This window comes from Pezoporus wallicus, unplaced genomic scaffold, assembly GCF_028554395.1.
Source record: "Pezoporus wallicus isolate ANWC-B61680 ecotype Strahan unplaced genomic scaffold, APGP_CSIRO_Pwel_v1 contig_2025, whole genome shotgun sequence".
NCBI classification, from domain to species: Eukaryota; Metazoa; Chordata; class Aves; order Psittaciformes; family Psittacidae; genus Pezoporus; species Pezoporus wallicus.
Window position 1 is genome coordinate 913,907 of NW_026640253.1, and position 14,100 is coordinate 928,006.

A 14,100-nucleotide genomic window follows, 5' to 3' on the forward strand; every position below is an offset into this window, starting at 1 on the left:
TGAACATAGGGATTGGCACAGGTCCCTTGTGATACCAGCGACAGCTCTACTTTGTCAACTACCTGTTATTGACTCTTTGCTATCTGTTAACCTTGACAGCAACTGTCCCCCGTACCTGAGGTTCAAAGTCCAGACGGTCTTTCCCTCCTTACCTTTCACCACTTACGAGAGTGTATCCCGGGACACGGTAGAAATCAAGTCACTAACACACCTGTACTTATCCTCCCTTTTGACACCTCCTGGACAGCAGCTAGGGCAGGAGATTCACCCGGCCTCTTCGTGCAGCGAAGAGTGTCCCTAAGGATGTGCACCTTTCCCGCCGGACCCTGCAGCCGCTCTCTCCCGCGCGGTACGCTGCTCGCTTCCCAGCCGGCCTGTCCCTGCGTCTCGCACGGGGGCGGCCGCGGGGCCGCTGCGTTTCTCCCGGGCGGGCGGGAGGGGACGAGGCCAACAGCCCTTGGCGGGACTTGGCCAGGGCGGGCGGTCGAGTGCTGGGCAGTGGCGGACAAAGCTGCCGGCGTCACCTCAAGCTCCCGCCTCCGCGGGCTCCCCGCGGCAGGCGCCGGCCTCCTGAGGGGCGGGAGGTGTCGCCCCCCACCCGTGCCGGGGCGCCGCGCCTCCAGCGGCCGCGGTGGCGCTGCCGAGCAGAGCCGGGCGCTGGGCGCCGAGCGCCGGCCGCCAGCCCGCCCGCACTCCCTCCCCGGCCGGCCGGCTGGCTGGCTGCGCTCACGGCGAACATGGCGGCGACGGTGGGGCGGGACACTCTACCTGAGCACTGGTCCTACGGCGTCTGCAAGGACGGGAGAGTCTTCTTCATCGAGTAAGGGGGAAGGGGTGGGGGGTGGCCCTGCTCCCGCAGCTTCCCGCTCGCCTTTCTCCCTTCCGCCCAGCCGGCCGCACGCAGTCACTAACAGGTGCATGTTTTCCGCTTCTCCCTCCCAGCGACCTGACCCGCACCACCACCTGGCTGCACCCTCGCACCGGGGAGCCCGTCAACTCCGGCCACATGATCCGCTCAGGTGGGTGCCGGGGGGCGGCGGGATGGCTGCACCGCTAACGGCTGCTCCGCTCGTCCTCCTCGCCTCCCTCCCCGCGGCCAGGGGACCTCGGGGGCCGCGGGCGAAGTTCTGACCCGTCCTTTCCCGCTTTCTTTCTTTCTCTCTCCCCGCTGCCTTGCAGACCTGCCCCGAGGATGGGAGGAGGGCTTCTCGGAGGAGGGCGCCAGCTACTTCATCGAGTGAGTACTGCCCTGCCCTGCCCCGCGCCGGCCTCCAGCGGTCGATGGCGGGGGGCGCTGGCGGCGCGGCCCCGGCCCGCCCGCCGGGACGCCTCAAACGCCGCGCCGCTTCCGTTCCCCCTTGTGCCCCCCAACCGGGCACGTCCGCCGGTTTCATTAAAGATCAGCGCGAGGGAAAGTGACATCGCCGTGGGTGCGATGGGAAAGTTGGCTGCGGGGAGCGGAGGGATGTGTGGATCCCCCTGGCTGCTGCGCTCTCGCTGTGGCTAGCAACAGGTTTCCCTGGAGGCAGCTCTTCAGTTTGCTGGGGTTTTTGTGCATTGGTTTATCCCCCCTCTTCCCCCCTTCTCTCTTCCTGGTATTTAAAGTGCGGTTTGTGGCAGGTGGAGCGACTCGTTGCTGAGCGCGGGTCATGGTCAAAGGTGGATGGTTGGTTTGGGGTTTTATTTTCAGCGGCTCGTGGCTGTGGGTGCAGCACTGGGAAGTTTTGCAAGCAAAAAGCTTTTTCAGTGTTTCTTAACACGGCTGAACACATGGAGTTGACTTGTCTGAGCTGGTGGTGGCCACCGCATCTTTCATGTAGCATATCTTATTCAGAGAACAGTTAAAAACTTGAGATGTTCTGCCTATTTAAGGCTCTTTTACTCTATGAGATGCAAGCAAGTTGAAATAAAATAGGATAATTAAAAGAACTTCTTTCAAACATTACATATATAAGGCTTTTACAGATGTGAGCACTGATGTAATAGTGGAGGTTTAATCGAATCAGTAAAATTCTGTTGCATCCTGGATATAAGAGTTGTGTGTCAGTTATGATGTCTTCGTATTTTCCTTTGAAAATCTGAGTGCATGGCAAATTCAATGAAACTGACAGAAAAGGACTGGGAAACAGTCTATATTATTGCTTCAGTGCAGAATTGGAGCAGTTAACCCAGGTATAGTCCCCTATAACTGCTGACAGCTGTCTTGCAGATGTTTGCTTTTGAAAGGCCTGCAGAGCGTACTCCAAAACCTTTGATGAACTTCAGGTTTTTAGTAAAGATCAAACTTCAAAACTGTACTGGGCTAGGTGAAGGAAAACATCATTAATAACCTCACATGGTAGGATGTTTATTAAATAAAATTTCCCATGATTCTAGAATGTTGGTTTTTTTTTTCCCTATGAAGGACAAAAATGGTAGTCAGTCCCTCTTTGGCAGAGCTAGAAAATTCCTTACAGTGCTGGTCTGGGCAGTTAGTTTAGCCCTCAGTTTGTGAATAGGAGATAACAGCAAGGCATTGGAGAGCAGTTGAATACCACTTATAGCATCCACCCTTTAACTGTGGCCAGCCTGTTGAAAGAAAGGAATAGAATATTCTTCTGGTTCTATAGGTGGCCAGTGGAAATCTCTATTAAGATAACGTAGGAGTCTGTAAATGTAGTGTAAACAGCTCCTTTACACAGGTACAGCAACACAAACTTCTTTTCTTTGTAGGAATACATCTATGTGGTTTTAAGTCCTTTCTAGAGGCTTACTAGCGCAATTTTAGAACAGTTTAGATGCCTTTTCCCAGCTGCTCTATCTGGAAGACCATTCTCATGCCTTGTTTGTCAGGCAATTATGAAACTTTAAATTTCTGATTTATGTTAAATGTTAAATTACAGTTGTGTGCAGCACATTGTCATAACTTGTGCTAATAGCATTCTTTAGCTTGGGCTGGGATTGCTGCAGGAAAGGCAATAAAGAATGGAGAGTGTATTTTACAGAGTAATTGGATAAACTTGACTATCTTTAGCCAAGCAAAGTTTTGTGAGGAGCAGTAGCATTTTTTTTTACATAAATCTGTTCATCTGTGCTACTTCAGACCAGAGATTCACCTGATACAGTATCCTCTTCAGCAGTAGTACTTCCCCCATAGCATTGCTCTAGCCTCTCTATTTTCAGCTCAGAGGCTTTCTGAGCCTAGTGGAGTTTCTCAGTTTTATTTCTGTGAACCTATTGAGCTATCCTTGTGCTCAAGTAAACATCAGCATCCTTAGATGAGGCTTTCTATACCTCACTGCTCTGTTCCTTTCTCCTATGTTGTTTCCACGTGATGAGTTCTCAGCTTACAGAAAAGGTTACTGGTCCCTAAATGCATGATTTCACATGTTGTACTATTCAGTTTTCTGGCATTCCAGCTCACAAACCCATGAGCTCTCCCATGTAACTACCCAGTCCTCCTTATACTCGTGGTAATTTCCAGTCTGGTGTCATCCACAGAAATTTCATGAGCACATTGTCACTGCATGGCTACTAATTTATTGAAGAGTGTCAGGAGGAATGCTACAGATAACCCCTCTCTCTTGTGATAATTTCCACTATTAATACAACCTATTGTAGTTTTTCCTCTTTGGTCAATTTCTTTATTAATCTTATAAGTCTTATTTCTATTTTAAGTATTATTTATTATTTCTTTAATGAAATTATTTCAATTTTAAATAATTTCATGTGGGACACAGTATCAAACATTTTATGTAGACTAACTCCACTTACATAAGTGATTTCTGGTACAGAAATCAAAACATTAGCTAAAACATTGGATGTGAGCTATCTTTGACTTAAAATTAATGAATCCTATGTCCATTTTCCATGTCTTTATTACTTTATTTGGTACTACGGACAACCTTGAAACATCACATAATAAAAGAAAGGTTTATAAGCTGATCAAGCTTAATATCAAAACCAGGTACACTTTTCTTTCCTTTCCACATACTGAGAATTTGAAAATTGTCGGAACTCCACTTCTGTGGTAGAAGCTTTCCAAATTAATGAGCTCTGGTTTATAATGGTTTTTGTATCTTAGTGCTGTTCTGTAGTTAAGCAGCTGTGTTGTAGTTTGAGGGGGACTATTTTTCATTTGGTTATTTGCTTGAGCTGTTTATCTGAAATCACATCTCTTAGTTTTGTTTTGCCCAGCTAAATAAGCTGTGTTCTTTGTCCAGGCCTTTAAAAAGGACCCTCTGTCTGATTATCCTGTGGTTATTCTCTACACCTCTTGCAAAATTGAGTCATCTTTGTTGTGTGTGAGTGAACAGAATCATACATTGGAGTGAGCTGTTGTGAGACTCTTAAGCAGCAAAAGTGCTTTCTTGGCTCTAAAAGTTTCTCAGTTTTCTACTTTTTAGGTTGTTTGCCTATGTGGGGAAGACACCCACACTGACACCACATGTGAATGCTGTCAGTTTACTGACAGATCTTTCTGACATCTTTCTTTTCCTTTGCTGCTTTAACTTTTAAGACTGTAATTTATATTAGGAAGCCATCTATAAAGCTACATTCTAGTTCTTCCCATATATGTATGTGCATGTCTTCCTGACTGATTTTCTCTGTTCTTATTCTTCAAGTTTTCTTAGTAGTTGCAAACTCTATTAGTGCAGCACGTCCTTTTATCCTAAAATCACTAAATAAAACATTCATAAATAATGTATAAACTGATTTTTCTGGATCTCCATTTAGTAGTTTTGGTAAAGTCTCTATGTCTAAAGGTATCATGGGTGTTGTGTTTTCTGATTTTGAGTGCCAGGGAAAGCTTACATTACTCTTTTCCATTTCATTTGTTTGTTTGTTTGCTGATGTTTTTAAGGGATCTTGCATTTGTTGGGCAATGGCTTTATGTTACCAGTCACTGTAGAAAGGTTATTGCTGAACATATGTTGAATCGAATGAGAAACTGACAGTGCTTGGTCTGGTTTGTTTCTGGTAGTTAGGTTGCCAATGGGAAGTGGTAAGTGATTGGCAGACTCTTTCTGGGGAAGGAGATGTGACATGCAAGAAAAATGGTGACTGATGGAAAAACAGTGCATGTATGCATTATTATGCAGGCTTTTGTTTCCATTTGCTTTTTATCTATTCCTGATCATCCAGAAGACGTAGGAAAGTCTGGAATGGTTCTTTTGTTACCTTCTTACACCTTTGAAAGATTGAGATGAGTATTGATGTCAAAGGAGCCATTATTCCAGTATTCGATACCTAACTGGCTTGTATTAAAGTACGTTAAAAAAGTGTACTGCTACTAGAGAAGTTGTTTTAGGATGCTGCAATAATACTGCACATGTCAAAGGTAATACTGCATTCAAATTGTAGCCTAAAATAAAGAACAAGAAAGCGGAAATTAGCATTTAAATATCTGAAGTTAACCCATTATTTATTTATGAAGTTTTTTTTTTTGGTCCAACTTGGCCTCTTCCTTAGTTTGAGTGGATGACCAACAATAAAACTTTTTATGAAATCACTATTGTTCATGCAATAGTCTCTAGCTCTTTGCAACTGTTATTCTTTAATTCTTTTATTTAGGTTTTACTTTGCTTAGAAAATACAAGTTCTATGTGTTTCGTAGAATTGTAGAATCGTAGAATCGTTAGGGTTGGAAAGGACCTTAAGATCATCTAGTTCCAACCCCCTGCCGTGGGCAGGGACACCTTACGCTAAATCACATCACCCAAGGCCTTGTCCAACCTGGCCTTCAAGTAATTAGAAATAGTAAAAGAGCAAAGAACACCCAAATTGAGATCTGCCTTTGTAGCTTTGTTTCTGCCATGCCAAATGCTTACGTTCAGTACCAAGTCACTGAAAACTATACAAGGGCTCTGATTACTCGGTGTGGGCTATAGATGATACCCAACTTATGATTATTTAATCACAGAAGCCCAAAGGGAAAGATACCATCTGAATTATTGAGTTCAGTCCTTTTGATTATCTAAGAAGATTGTCTTGGAATCTTATTTCTAAATTTAATCAACAGGTTTCTTCTGCCCTGCAGAAATTCCTGTCTTCCCCACTCCTAGTTGGGTATTGAGGACCGTTTCTTTTTTGTGGTTGCTTAGGTGGGTTAAAGCACTGCTTACTGTATTACCTACTTAATGTGTTTCATGGCCTGTTGTAAACATAAATCATGTTTTTGGTTTTTTCTTGCTCTGTTTTCCATGATGGTTATCGCTGTACAAGCAAAAGGTACTGGAACATTTAACTACTGTAAGGAGTAGTGATGTCCTTCATCATGAGATCTTCAGTATAGGTTATGTCCTTTGTAGTTCCTCAACCCATGTTTAGATAAAAGGTCTCAATTTTTAAGTAAGTACATGAACCAATACGAAATTCACCTGTGAGGGACTGGCCTGTGAGGTACTTCACTTTGATATTGATGTGTATAACTAGTTTGAGTTGTGTGGAGTTCCTGAGGTGGAATAAAAATTATGTAGCTGGAACCACATGAAAACTTCACCAGCCAGGAGTGAAGATGTTTACATCATCACTAGCAAATTTGAGGACAGTCTCTGACAAAATGAAAGGACTTTGTGTGCTGCAAAATGTCATGGAGAAACTTTCAGGGAAAGAAGCCTGGACTAGTTCCACAGCAATGGGTAAAGCTCTAGTTGGGGTAAATCTTGATGGGCACCATCTGCAGCAATTCGTAGGTTATGACTGGTTACTAGAATTAAATCAGGAGTTGCCCTTGAGGGGATTAGACTTCATGGAAAAGCGGGTATGAAATTGAGAAGTGGAAGAAAAATGCTGGAACTGTGTTGAAGGAGGAGGGTAGGGAAGCTGTCCCATCCTGCAGTTCTGAAGCGATGGATGGTCTTGAGCGGCCTCTACTGGTTCACTGGCAGGAAATGAGGCAGCCAGAGAAAAGCTCCCACGATGCAGGTGAATCTGTGTTGGTGTTTATTGTTACTATTTTTTAATTTCTCATAAGACAGTGTTCCATTTGGGCAATGGAAGAAAAAGGAACTATATGCAGTAACAGTAAATAGTATTGCTTGCATGAATTTCTCTATATCTCTCTTCTTGTCCTTTATTCTCTGGTTCTGGGCTTGATCAGATATCCTGTTCGATAAATTGTGTTCTCCTGGGTAGTGAACAGAACTGAGCTGGGAATATTGGACCTGCTGGGTAAATAGAACAGCTCTGTTTCATTCAAGTGGTGTAAACAATTAAGTGTCCTTTTTCAGTGACAGTTAAAATGAGAGATTACTCAGTAAAGAGTGAAGTAAATGCTGATAAATTTGTACTCATGCAGAGACTGCTGATGAATGCAGACAGCAAAAGAAGTACTTTGTAGTTTAGCTCCCAGAATGCAGGAAAAGGGTATATTCATGCTGCCTGAATTTCAGAGCAACCTCTGGAAAACCAAGCTTGGAACTGTGCATAAGGAAAATGCCATGCGCGGTTTGATTCAGCGATGTATATGAATGAAGAGGAGTACTGTGTACGTTCCTTGTGAGAGGGAGGAGTGTATAAGGGTAGGTGCTGGGTTTTGTTTGTTTTTAAGGAAAGGCTGCATCAAAAAAAGTACTTAGCTTGGTTTGTGAATCCATGTTTGCCTTCCAAAATACATGTGTTGGAAAACTGAATTTTTACTACAGGGAGGCCAGCAAGGGTAGCATACACTTAAAGCATAATTCCCATTAGATTGAGGTGTTTGAGTGTTGAACACTTCTGAAAATCAAAGTTGGCAGGGAAACAGAGGAACATTCTTTTGTTCTGGTTGGGGTTATATGGCTTACATGTATTGTAGCTCAGAAACAAGGGTATGAACTGGTTCTTCAGAACTGCCAGCATCCACATTTTGTTCAGTATGCATTCTAGCTTCTTTAACATGAATGTGTCCGTCATTCATTCAGCCTCTTTGCCAAAGTAGTGTCAGCTTCTGCTTTCATTTAATCTTTGCACAGGTGAACATGCGCATATGTTTTAGGAAGCTGCATGTTGCAGTGAGGGTTTTAGTATTTCTGAAAATGTGTCTAAAATATAGAGATTAGAAATAAATACAGTTGTACTGAGTAGGTATTACCATAATCTTAAAAATAGTTTTTTAATAATATTGTATTACATTTCAGACTGCTTTTAGAAGTGTGCAATAGTCTACCGCATCAGATGAGGAAATAATCTATTCAACGCTTTTAATTTTGTTTTACTTTTTATCCATTATCTACCAGAATAGAGAGAATCTCAAATATTTGGGATAGCAGAATCTTGATATTAATACTACACGTTTTGTTGAATACTAGTGCTTCTTCAATATATCAGTAGCTGTTAAACACTCTAGCAACTGGACCTAGCTAAAAGGATTATCTGTCTACAGGCAAATGTATCATGCAAGATGTTTTTGTATTTTATAATGAAGTACCTTTTCTAGGCAAGTGAGGCAAGACTAAACAGTCTTAGCAAGTGCTTTAGTGAGAGAGAAGTGCATGCTGTGAAGTACATGGATGAATTTTTGTTTTTTTTTTCTCCCAGGTTCTATGCCCTGCATTTTCCCATCATCCTGTTTGCTGCAGAGGGTTTATACTAAAATGAGGGGTTTTTTACCTCACAGCCGATCAAAGTTTGCCATCATCTCAAATATTTACATTTCATCAGTATAGATTAATGTACTGCTTCAGTACTGTACTGCTGCATCCCTGCAAAGGCCAGCTAGAATAATGTGGTGTCACATCCAATTCTATCCAGTATGACTGTACTTTCTAATTTACTGTTAGATCTAATTTCTTTTGTCTTTGCCTCCTAGATATGCTGTTTTTTTAAAAAAAATGGTTTGGTTTGTGGTGTTTATTTATTTATTTTTGACTTTGTCTTGAGTAACAGTAAAGGATGGGGCTAAAACCTCATTTTATTTCTAATTTGTCTTTTCCTGCAGCATTATTAGACAGTTTTATGAAGTCTGCTTTGAGATACTGTCCTTAGAAACAGAAGTTTTAATTTAAAAGCAGATTTATAATTAAAGATGTTAAAATCTAAGAAGAATCTGGTCACATGCCCAACCCTTTTTTTTTATTGCCTGCCATGTAGTATTTGGCAGGAACATCACGGGCTTGTCTAGACAGTTATAAAAGCTTGTTACCAATGTGTACTAGGTATGTGATTTTCTGCCTGAAGTTTTCTGTTTAAACCCTTGTTTTCCTTATTGCTTATCTGTGTCTTTAAAGGTTCTATCTTTAGTTTAATAGAAAATACAACCAAGAGTGACAGAACACTGGAACAGGCTGCCCAGGGAGGTTGTGGAGTTTCCTTCCCTGGAGACATTCAAAACTCACCTGGACACATTCCTGTGTAACATTATCTAGGTGTTCCTGCTCCGGCAGGGGGATTGGACTAGGTGACTTTTTGAGGTCCCTTCCAACCTCTAGCATACTGTGATACTGTGTGATACTGTGAAAACCACCAAAGCTTCTGGAATGAGATTTGGATACACTGCTGAATTTGGATACACTGCTAGATTTTATTTGCAATTCTTTGATAAGTGAGGACTTTTATTATGTTTTCTTTCTAGAAGCCAAATATCCTGAACTAAGAGCAGAGTACTGAGCATTTTGAAAATACATGTTGATTCTGCAACCTGTAGGTGATTTTTTTTTTTTTCAGAAGCTCTGCATAAACTGTGATTGTCAAGTATGACTAAGCAGAAGAGCTGCTGTTAATTTTCTACTTTATTTAATCTGAAAAAGTGTAGTTACTGGCTTTTTGCAAACTCCAATTGTTTCAAAATGTCATAGTTTCACAGTCATCCTCAAACAGGAAAAATGCTTGAGCAGCAGCTTCCATTGAATTTTGTGTTTACTCGGTTCTTTGCTCTTTGCAGTTACTCCTCTGTCCTTTTTCTAGGCAGAAGACAGACTCATTTTGATTAATGTAGGATATCGATATTAATGTAATGGAGAGAAATGAAAAACTAGAATTACTTTGTTTGTGAAGCAGTATAAATCAGAGTGCAAAAGTCAAATGCAATTTTTTAAAGTGTCTTTTTAGGCTAATTTTTAGGTGTTTTATATGTGTGCTCTACATGTTAACCTTTTAGGGCTTCAGTTCAATGCCTGCTTTGGATCAAAGGAAAAGAAATAAGGCTTATACTGATACCTCAAATAATATATCTCTTAGATCTGTTTCAGCAGAATGTTTAAACACATCTGCAGACAGAACTAAGCTAATGAGTGTGATTCGCTGTATGTGATTTTCACTGATTGGTCAAGCAGCATTAGTAATATTTTCTTTATATTTTTCTTAAGATCAGGAGTTATAACATTAGGTGTTTGCATGGTGAGATAAGACTGACAAAATCTAGATGTAGGAAGTTGTTCCACGTAAGACATGGTGGTTCAAAACCATGTTCAATTGCCTGGGATAACTTAAATTAATAAAAATTAGCTGCAAAATGGTGAAAACTCTTTTTCTTAAAGGACGGTTATCACATACTTCATCTTTATTGTTACCACCTCATGATCCTTTTATTATCCTTTTTATTTTTTATTTAAAGCAAGCACTTTGAGAAACATGCCATTTTTTTTTAATGTGAAGTTGTTGCTTGCTTTCCAGTTAAGACAATGATATTGTCAAGTGGCTTGAATAAATATTTTTATTTCCTTCCTTGCAAATCATAAGTTGATGCTGTTCTTTAAATGCTACTTTTGTGCTTTGTTAGTGCAAGGATTTATTCCTTCAACTCTGTGCATATTATTACTCCTAGTATTGAATTTTTAAATAGCCTTTTGCTTTTCCAGTTAGCTATGTAGTGAGTTGCTGTTTGAGCTCATTTATATTTAAAAGGAGAATAAAAATCAATGACTTATTTTTACTTGCCACATGGGAAATCATTAAATGAGATTCTTTTAATGAACAGATGACAGGTATCAAGTTAGGCTTTGGTATGCTCCTTTAACAGTGTATTTAGTCCTTTCAGTTGAAATATGAAGTGATAAATCTTTACTTCATCATGGTGTTAGAATTAGTGTAATAGATATACTTCAGTGTCACTGCCTGTTTTTTCTCCTCTTAATGCTGTTTTGTTTGGGAAGGTGGACAGTCTCCAGATGAAGTCTTGAGAGTTGCATTTCCATGCCTTTGGAGACTATTGAATTGTTGAAGGAAACATTGAAAGAAGAGAATGAAGGAAGGATAATTGAAATTACTGAGGTCTATGACAATGTCCTTTGACACAAAAGTAAACCAGCATTTGCTTTTATGACTTTTCAGTCAGAAGCAGTGTTCATGTTAGATACTATAGGTTGTTTCAAGTTTATGGGGGAGTTACAATAGCCCCTTCCCTTAAATCTATGTCCTCTTTCTGCAACTTTTGCTGTGTGAGTACTGCTTATAAGGAAGTTCATGGTGTTTTCATTTTTTGATTGACCAGGTGCAACAGTCAGCTATTTTGCCTGAAATCCTTGTCATTTCACTGATTAAACATATGGTTCTGGTAGTGTAAAGGTAGCTGGGTAATGAGGTACCCAGAAAACTGCAGAGATGAGCAGGTGAGGCTCAAGTGAACGATGGAGCTCTATATGTATCAGCCACTGCTGGGGAGAATTAATTCTTGAGTGAGTGATGGACAGAATGTAAAATTTAGTGATGTTGAAGGGTTGGAAAGCATTGGCTTAAACTAGCTGCAAATAAACTATTAAATGGTATTGATAACTAAGGTGGGTTAAATACAGAAACCAAGGAGGAAAATTGAAGTTTCTGTGTATGGATAATGTGACTTTTCCCTCATCAGAAAAGTAGGGGAGCTACAGGAGCCTAATTTTTTACAGCTCATCTTCCTCCATAGACCTAATAGAGGAACTACATTTAGCAATTTGAGGGGTCTCTCTGATTAACAGTGTGCTGCTCCTGCGTAACTGTGGTAGTCAGACAGCAGCAGCAGAAGCTGACGTAAACTGGTTTCTGGAAGTCAGATTAAGTGTTGCCTGAAATATTCGAAAGAAGTAGTTGTAGATTGTGTTTTTAAGTAGTGAGTAGTGTAGCTACAAGAGTTTTTGAATTACTGCTGTACAGAACAGAATTTTGTTTGGTTAGGGAGTTGAGAAGAGTGTTTAGTCTGTCTTACGGCTATTTCCTGAGTGGTTTCTGTAAATATGATGAGAAACATTGTAAATAGGCCTGCTTTTTTTTTTTTTTTCTCCTTTTTATTTTCCTTTTTTTTTTTTTTTCCAGATAATGGCCTGAGTGAATAATGTTTGCTTCCTTTAGAAAGAAAATTTCAAATGATTTATTTCTGATTAATTTTTAATATCTCTATGATTAGAAGTACAACAATCCATTCTATTAATGAGATGACTAAACTGTGAGAATTCTAAATGCGGTATTGCAGAAAGAGTCAGTTTTCCCCAGAATGTGAATGATAAATTAGCTTTTTTTCTTTTCATCTTATCTTTTAGGAATTTCATTAGTGATAACAAGCAGGTTTTATACCTGCTGTTTGGTCTGTATAAAGATTTTGGATGAAACTGAATTAGTGAGACATGCTGAAAACGCTGTTCTTGGTGAATTTTGGCATTTGTAAAACATGTAGGTGAAAATACAGAATAAATCTAACATGATTATATGTTCAGATGATTTAATGAAGTTCTTAAATATTCTGTCACAAGGTTTCTTCATTCTGCAGTAGTACAAAAATCTGGGAGACTGGTGAGACCTCTGGAAATATATTTAAAATTCTACTGTGTTATTTTCTGTGTTTTATTCAGCTCAGCAGCTTCCATGCCAATTAACTTGACATTCCATTTATTTTGCTACTGAAGTTTGTAGTGAATATGAGAAACTGCAGTGTCTTTTCTACCAGGAAGGTGAATAGAAATATGAAGAAGGTAAGAATTCAGAGTGATATGGTCTGTGAAAAGTACCCATGTGAAGAATTAGAGTGGAGAAGTAGTGTTAGGAAAGCTCCAGTCTTTCCACCTGATTTGGAGGTAGTGTGCTTGTTTCTCAGTTGTTTTGTGACCTTCTTTATGTTGAGTTCTATTTCAAAAGCTACAAAAAATATATCTGGACATCCCATGTTGGGATGGATTATTGTGATTAAAAATGAAACTTTCTGGAAGCTTTTAACTACTTGTGGGATAGACAAAACAATTTCTGACTAATGGTAAAACTTAGTTTTTATGGAGGAGTCAATAAAGTTGCCATTAGTTTAACTGCTTCATTATATCTTCATAAATGAAATGCTATTTATGAGATATACTCTGCTTAACCATTGAAGAGCTTTTGCTTTGGGGTTTTTCTGAATTTTATATATGAAATCCTTCAGTGGGTATTTCATGTCACACATGTGTTTCCAGAAACAAATGTCTGTTGATCTGGTTAGAGGTCACAAAGCAACTTACATTGTGGCAGGAAATATGTGGGTCCCCCTTTGCATTTAGCTTCTGAAGTGAGCTAAAATAAAATGTCTCTTATTAGTATGTGATAAAAATGATGCTTTTTTTTTTTTGAGTGCTTCAGATAATTTTAAGTAGCAAATCTTAATTTAATTTTCTATTTTCAAGCTGGTTTTAATCTAGAACCATGTAATTTTTTTTTCTTCCATTCCTAGTGGATCATAAATTGCAAAAAGAAAAAGCAGGTTGTGTTCCTAGTATTTTTCCTTTGCTTCTGACATAGCTGTTAACTGAATTAGCTGAATAAGAAGAGGAAATATTTCCTCTGTGCCTGTCCAGAAGCTAAAGCATTAAAGAGACTTTTGAAAACTGTTTAGAGGTACAAGAATTACTTTATCACAGTATCTTATGGGCAAGTTAAATTAACAAGGATGGTGTTAAAATGCAGAGTTTGTGATACAATAGGAAGGGTTTGTATTGAAATAATCATAGAATCATAGAATAGTTAGGGTTGGAAAGGACCATTAAGTTCCAACCCCCCTGCCATGGGCAGGAATACCTCACACTAAACCATGTCACCCAAAGCTCTGTCCAACCCCATCTTGAACACCACCAGGGATGGAGCATTCACAGCTTCCCTGGGCAACCCCTTCCAGTGCCTCACCACCCTTACAGTAAAGAACTTCTTCATGTATGCATGTATTTTGAAAAGCTCCTGATATGGTCTCATATAAAGGTCTTGAAAGCA

The 14,100-nt window shown here is 40.1% G+C and overlaps 1 protein-coding gene across 2 annotated transcripts in view; it reads left to right on the forward strand.

Annotated features, from left to right (window-relative positions):
* The first annotated feature begins 617 nt into the window (after positions 1-617).
* The window catches only part of PLEKHA7 (pleckstrin homology domain containing A7), a 162,707-nt gene continuing 149,224 nt past the window's right edge, over positions 618-14,100 (forward strand). The window contains exons 1-3 of one of the 2 annotated variants that reach the window (XM_057418314.1): positions 618-820; positions 943-1,019; positions 1,180-1,237. In XM_057418314.1, coding sequence (XP_057274297.1) covers positions 738-820; positions 943-1,019; positions 1,180-1,237 — 218 coding nt within the window. In that variant the 5' untranslated portion in view covers positions 618-737. The remainder of the gene's footprint in view (positions 821-942; positions 1,020-1,179; positions 1,238-14,100) is intronic. The other variant, XM_057418315.1, reaches the window with a different exon arrangement.